We start from the raw sequence: 7,856 nt of genomic DNA, 5'->3' as shown, positions 1-7,856 counted from the left end.
CAGAACAGCGCCTCAAACTTCGATCTCATTTTTCAACTGGTCGTGGTAACCCCCCCAAAACCAACCATACGATTTCCCCCGAGCTCCCCTAATTCCCCCGCCCCCCCAGCGGCCCCCCGCTACCGTCGTCCGCCCGACGCCGCCCACCCCCCGTTTTCCGAGCTGGCGTGGCGACGCAAACTCACAAATATTTACTTCTTATACATCAAGAGGAAAGGGGGCCCCCCTTTCGTGGAATGCGGCAACATGGGCGTGTTTGACCGCGGAGTTCAGATGCTGCTGACCACGGTGGGGGCCTTCGCCGCCTTCAGCCTCATGACCATAGCCGTGGGGACAGACTACTGGCTGTACTCGCGCGGCGTCTGCAAGATCAAGAGCACCAACGAGAACGAGACCAGCAAGAAGAACGAGGAGGTGATGACGCACTCGGGCCTCTGGAGGACCTGCTGCCTGGAAGGTGAGCCGCTGATACACCCGGGGAGCCGTATATATACACTCACCGGTACACCAACGGCGGCCCCGCACAGGCATACAAGCAGATCGATGCCTGTGTGCCCACACACACACGCACACACACATTTCACACAGCCCTGCATTTGCACTCACATGCCTACACATACGCTCATGTGCCCACACGATTCTGTATGTCTTCTGCATCTATTTCCTCAAATCTATCTATCTATCTATCTATCTATCTATCTATCTATCTATCTATCTATCTATCTATCTATCTATCTATCTATCTATCTATCTATCTATCTATCTATCTATCTATCTATCTATCTATCTATCTATCTATCTATCTCTCTATCTATCTCCTCTCAAGCGGTCACTCCTCGGTCCTTCTCCAGGATCAGGGCCCATTCAGTTCTGTCTGTCTCTCACAGCCAGTTTGCCGAATGGTCTTTTAATTGCCCCAGCAGAGAGCTGCTAGCCCCCGCTTAGCAGACTGTGGTACAGCCCAGACACTGTGGGTCACACACGGTCCTGCCAGGTATAGGAGTCGCTCACACCCGGCACTGTTTCGGTGACATTCAACCTCGTGGTGCAGTTTGCTGGTTGAATGTTTTAAGAAATCCCAAAGTCTTTTTCGTCTTGTTGGCATTGTGGTTTAATTCTGGACCCGAAAACAACTTGGACATGTTCTGTGTCTGATCTGGGCAACTGGTGGCCTGCAAGAAAGAGCAATATTTGAACCCAAAATCAATTGCAGTCATTCTTTAAAAATATCAAATGGTTCGGTTTTCATTCTGCTTTGCATTTCTCTTGCCTTTCTAAATAGGTTAAATATGCAGCCTCAACTTTCGCGTGTGGTTAAATCATCTCTTACTGTAAAATGAAGATAGTCTTGTGGAGGACGGCATTTTTCTGGCCCTCACTGTCATCAAAGTTGACCATCCTTCTTTCAGAATGCATATTACACAACAGCACCACCAAAGAATTACAGTGTTGGCCTTCGAGCATCTTCATGCAGTGGTTTTTCTCGTAGGTAACAGATAAAGACAGCCGTCGCATAAATCGGCAGGCGAGGTTGCAGATCCGACTCGTGTCCGCTTCTCTTCAGAGATCTTTTGTTCGTGCTACATTGAGTGAAATTGTACTGTAACCAGTCTGATTGAGGGTCTGGCCTGGATTTGGAAGGGTGGACTTGCACTGAAGCAATGGAACCAAACTTCACATGCGCTGTTGACGGGGAATAAGAAGGTTGATAGAGGCATTTCTTCCTCAACTCCAGTGTGGGGATTGTTGAGTAAGCAAGGTAATCCTGCCTGCTCTTCATTCTCACCTTGAGTCCTGTGCTGTGAAACCTGTATGAGTGTGAAGGAAATGAGTACTAAAAACCCAGAAAAAAAAACCTCATCCCTTCTGAAAATGTCTTTCAAAATGAAAGCAGAGTGACTAAATAATAAATTTAAAAAAATACCTTGGGCTTTTCTATATCAAAAATTATTTCATCCCTTTGACTCACACCTGGATAGATTTTTCCACAAAGAGCCAAAAAACTGCACTTCATGTGTGCTGAGAGGGCCTGAAATGTGCTTCATCTGCGGCATTAATGTGTTTTACAGTCCATATAATGAAGCATGCTGATGTGCAGAGAAGCACAGGAAGGGAGAGATCAAAGCATATGTGAGTTGTAGTGGGAGTTTTATTTGTGACCATGCAAAAGGGAAAAACTGTGAAATGCGTCTTTACGTGTGAAAGCAGATCTGACACATGCACACAAACGCACCGCAGAGCTTCATATGCACCATTTGTGCCCGGGTACGTCCTTGTGCTGATGACAGATGCATCTGGGAGGTTGGTTTTTTTTTTTGGGGGGGGGGGGGGGGGGGGGGGGTTTAGGCCTTCTTTCTTTTTTCTTCTTCTTTGTTTCACCCTGTTGGTTTCAGAGGAGGAAAGACAAAACGTCTTCTGATCGCCGTTCTCGGACATCATGGAAGTAGTAATTACGACGCAAGACTGACAGGTTGCTGAGTTGGTATATTCACCGTAGTTTGATGCATGTCATAATAATAAGCACTTACCTTATTACTCATGCTGCGTGTGCGCGTGTATCTTCATTTGCGTGGGGTTGGTTGTGTGGCCGCCGTGACGTGACTCTCCCCGTTTGTGACCTCACGTTGCCACATCGGTGGAGCCATGTAGCCTGATCGTGTCACACACACCGTGTTATTCCTCCTCACCAGGCCTCATTAGGAGCTATTATAAGACAAACTATAATGAGCTTGTCACCTCGGTTCATCAGGAGTCCTAAAGCTATGCGAGCATGTGGACGGCTGCTATAAGTGCCCTTATCATGCTTTATTCTCCCTCAGAAATGCAGAAAAGGGTCATGAATACGCCCTGTGAGTGTAACAAAAGACCACAATGAAACAAAATGTAGCTCCTGGTTGCTAATTAGCATTTTAAAACTCTGATCTCACTCTGTAAACTCAGGCTTTCTTTTCAAGGTTTCACACTTTTTACCAGCCCCGCTCTCAAACTGTTAGCTGTTATCACTTCTGCTTCTTTCTTGTGGATCAGAGCACATTAAACTATTCCAGGATCAGAGTCTTCTGAGGTTCACAAAGGTGATGACTGCCAGCATATCGCAGCGTGTCATGTGGAAGAAAACAGAAAAAACAGCATTTTATAAGATATTACTTTCACTTTAATAACTGTTACACATCATGTTATTCTAACTGAAGTTTTTTTTGTTTTGTTTTTTGTTTTTGTTTTTTAAAGGCCTACCACTCATGAACAAATTGAAACATTTATATAAATTCGTAATTTAATTTTGATAATAATCTTGTTTTCAGTATAATGATTGCTATTAAATTTAGCTAGTTTTTGCATGAGATTTAAGACTGTGTTAAAACTATGATACTAATTTGCCTGCAAAGGTGCAGCATTACACCATAACTAGTGAAATAATTTCCTTTCTGCCTGCTCGTATTTGTATAATTAGTCTCAAGATTTATCTTTACATGTATGAAAAGGGAACATCTTGGGGTAACACACTTCGGTAAAAGCAGACTTTTAAAAAAAAATGCCTCCTCTAAAATTCCCATATTTCTTCTCAAAAACAAGAACTGAAGTATTCTACACATTTAATGTGTTAAATAACTGATGAAATGTTTGAAATCATTGTATTACTCATGATACATGAAGGCGACACCAACAGGCTCGTTAAAGGATATTGGCTTTTTATGTGGGGGTTGATCTGAGCTGTATGGAGTCAGAGAGCTCCATAAATGAATCGTATTCCCCACAGGAATATTCAGAGAAATCAAAGAGCCAAATCAGAAAATGTAAATAAAGCAACACACAAAAAACCCTAAAAGTGACTCAGAATGATCCAAAATCAGTTGAAATGTCCATTAACCTGTTGCTGCAAAACTAGAATGTACTATAACAATTCAAAAACAGGACAGAATGCATGATTGTTTAAACATCTGCAGTACATATAGATGGAGGTGTTGACAAAAGGTGTTTCAATTCACATATCTGTGTTTTTTTTTAATGATCCGTCCTGCATAGCAAAAAGAGGAGTCATCAAATGAACCGATGTGTCCCCATGTTAGCCCACACACCTCAATGAGACCCACATTACAAGGTAGTACGTTTTTATGGAACAAACAGACTTACCATATTCCTGGACTGCAAATCACACCTCATTTTTTAGTTGTTTAACGACTCATGTGATACATATATGTACATGAAAATATACCAGTACGTACCATCTGAGACCACTATAAGGTATTATATCACAGACAAGACAAATGTCGCTGAAAGAATAAAGCTAAACAGCAGCTGGCAAGACAGTGAAGCTAATGTCAAATTACAGACAGTAGATGTGCAATTTGACATGATTGGCAATGGCCAAAAAGAGACATTATCCGATAGAAGGTGAACTGAGAGGCTGAAGCGAGAAATAGTCAAATATGATTTTAGTCACTATGAGCTGTAACGTAATTTGTTTTGATTTCCGTGAACATAAATAGAACTCGTCTGTTACAAGTGTTCAGTAGTTATTGCATTTCTGCAGTAAAGTAGATCTTCTGTACGATTTGCGATCAATACTTCCCAAAAAGGCAGAGTGTGCAATATTATAACCATTTCATGAATCATGAATGTGTGGTTGTAATCAGCCATTTGAAAGGCTTCTTCTCCCATTTAAATGAAACAAGCGAGGTTTGTCTCGTAAAAATGAGCAAGATTGGATCATAATTACAAGTCTGCTGTTAAACCTTTGGAAATTTGTTGGAAATTCCAGGCGTTATGATAAGTTAAATTGGGTAAAGAACGCCTTCCTCGATACAAGTGAATGTATGGGAGGCGAATTGGGGACCGAACCAAGACAGCAGGTCATAATGATACATCAGATCTAATAGTCAATGAGACGTTGTGGGGTGAAAGACTATCAAATACATATAGTTACTATATTTCACTATCGGGAAATAATAAATATGTGTTTTTTTTAGGTTATTTTCCCCAAAAGAGGGTCATTATGAATCTTGTGATACCTCAACATTGGCCACCATGAGGTTGTTGTGTGACACCGCCACATACATGGGACATAATTCTCAATACTAGTGTTGGTATCGGTCCATCTCCAACTGGTCCTGCTGAACAGCACCAAACTAAATTCCAGCTAATGAGTTCTGAGACGGCTGCCGCCATTCTTATTCCTGCTGCATGCAGCATGTGCGAAAAGGCAACGACTGCTGGGTGTCACATGCTTACTCACCTCAGTTTTGTGCAGTTTGTGTTTTTTATTTCTTTTTCTTTTTGTCTTTGCCTCGCGGCATGAATGCTCCGATTACTGATAGCACAGAAACAGAAACAACTTGTTTCACATGGCTCGTTTTGCACAGGTGCAATAAAAATGTGACCTGTGATCGGCAATGCGTCCACGTTATGTAACCGAGGGCAAGTCATCGAAATTAATGCAAGGTTGTGGAGGTACTAACAAGGAAATTGTGTCAAATTAACTGACACGTCCATCTACATGAACGCGGCCGCGCCTGCAGGCTCTATACTAGGTGCTCGCTTCCCGTGCTAAGTGGCTTTACTTTTCACACTCAACGCTTTGCTGGGTGTCCTTGGCACCGCAGACTCGAAATGGTTAAGAGCAGAGAGGAATCTGAGAGGGATCCAGCCTGCACTGCGTGCGCTTCGCCTTCAGAACTACTGTTGCTTTAGAGCTGCGTGGCGCAGAGAGACGAGGAACGAGAGGGAGAAACAGAGGAGCTGGGAGGTGTTGAGAAAGAGAGAAAAAAGAAGTGGGGGAGAACAAGAGAGAGAGAAAGAGCAGGCAGCCCTGGTTTGCTGTCACACCCCCTCAGGCATCCTGTGCTATCTTTAACACACAGGCCCACGTTCTATCTAACCTATCCTGCCCCGGCTTTTAACATAAAACATCACGCTGTATGATTTTATTTGAATGCTTGGGAGATGCTGTGATTAAACTGCAGATGCTGGTGAGCGCTTGTCTCCAATTTGTTGGCAACACGTTAGCATCGCAAAGCAGGTATATGATCACACGTCACGCTGTCATGTCGGGCCCAGAGTTCCTTCTCGTGGATCTGACTACGCCTCTGTTGTGTACAAATGGAGGAGCGTCTCTGTGTTTGAAGCAGGCTGTCTCAGAACCGGGGTGCATTACGGCGATGGCATTAATTATGCTCATATCCAACAGCTCCGCCAGCTTCGCCGTGTGCCGATTGTCAGCACAGCCTCTTCATCTCAGCCACTGAAAAATGTCCAGGGAGAAGGAGTAACTTATTACATGGAATCAGATTACAAAAATGATCTGCCGAATGGGAGAGAAAATGCAGAGTTCCTCATTTATCTAAACTTTCGGTAAATGATTCTGTGTGCACGCAGGAAAGATGTAATCTGATTACTGAAGTAATCTGATCTGGGAAAGAGTGGAAAAAAAGTCACCTTTGGTATCAAGCGTCTGACTGGGTTGACAAGCGGTAAATGGTGCACACACACACACACACACACACACACACACACACACACACACACACACACACACACACACACACACACACACACACACACACACACACACACACACACACACACACTTCTTTTCAATACTTGACTATTCTCAAGGTTTCTTAGTCTCCATAGTTCCTTATTTTCTAAAATCATCAGCTGTGTCATTAAAACCATCAGGGATGTGTATTCATGCCCCTCCCCTTTGACCACACCTAACAGGTGTGAGTATTTGATCAGGACATCAACTTCAGCGAAAGGCTAATTTATTTTAAACTGTTTTTTCATACCTCCAACGACCTTGCATTGGAATAACATATTTTTTGGGGGTTTAACGGCAGTTTGCATCCATAAAGTTGCATTACTGCCATCAGCTGGTTCTATCAATAAGATGGGCTATACAACGTCTTGGAGAGTAAACCACCTGAGTGCTCTGCTCTGATTTAACATACTGGCCAGAAGCACAGTTATTTTTACAGGAAAGAAGAAAGAAAATGATAGTTGGCGAGTAACTACAGCACTCTTGTTGATATTGAAGAAGAGGCCCAGTCAGAGTTACAGTAAGCAGTGTTGTGTGAGTCCGTTTAATACAATGGTGGCTATTGTTCTTTGACGCCAACAAGGATCAAACACATCAAGTTCTAGAAAAATCTGAAAGCCAAATTGGCCTCTTAAATTCTTTGTCCCTCAAACTATTTCTGATCAATTTCAATTTCATTGCCAGTAGATTATTATGTTCAAAGAAGCTGTTGTCACTAGAAAAGAAAAAGCTGTTTCACTGTTCTACAACAAGCTTAAGTTGGTACTGTGTGTCAAATCGACTTGTAAATGAATGACAGATACCCATGGTTTTCTCGCACAATGTTCCCCCGAACATCAAATTGCCCCTCCCAGGTTGTCTTGTTCCTCTTATGGATCCTGCTGCTTGTCTCCTGACACGGCTGTCCAGTATAATCTAACAGAAATCACCGGCTCAGGCCTTCCTCTCGTTAAACCGTAGTCTGGTTCGTGCTCTGACATGCTTGCTCGGGGCACATTCAGCAGTGGATAGAAATCATTTGAACTGACCTTTGTCTACGCAACAAGCAGCAGTGAACTTTGTGTTTGGACACTATTCTATCACAGCCAGTAGAGTTTCTGTGCTATGCTAGCTTCTCTGTGAGATAACCTCAGGCAATCTAATGCTTTGATATCGTTTATATCTTTTATGTTAGAGCTTTGACTGAAAACATGGATGTGAATTAAAAGGTAAACTCTACATATTATCTCACGTTACGTGGCACTTCAGTCTCAAGGCAAGGAGAACGTCGTCTTCTTACATTGCTGCTGCCATATTGAATATGGCCAATATACACAGGTAG

At 43.0% G+C, this 7,856-nt stretch overlaps 1 protein-coding gene across 1 annotated transcript in view; it reads left to right on the top strand.

Moving 5' to 3' along the window:
* Nucleotides 1-240: 240 nt before the first annotated feature.
* Nucleotides 241-7,856, top strand: part of cacng2b (calcium channel, voltage-dependent, gamma subunit 2b) — a gene marked incomplete at its 3' end in the record, with an annotated part of 65,067 nt that continues 57,451 nt past the window's right edge. Inside the window, exon 1 of the mRNA XM_080518299.1 lies at nucleotides 241-457. Within this exon, the coding sequence (XP_080374425.1) occupies nucleotides 247-457 (211 nt within the window). The 5' untranslated portion in view covers nucleotides 241-246. The remainder of the gene's footprint in view (nucleotides 458-7,856) is intronic.

The sequence above is a fragment of the Blennius ocellaris genome (genome assembly GCF_963422515.1).
Source record: "Blennius ocellaris genome assembly, chromosome: 3".
NCBI lineage: Eukaryota > Metazoa > Chordata > Actinopteri > Blenniiformes > Blenniidae > Blennius > Blennius ocellaris.
The sequence above is the reverse complement of the archived record's forward strand: the minus strand, read 5'-3'. Positions and strand labels throughout refer to the sequence as shown.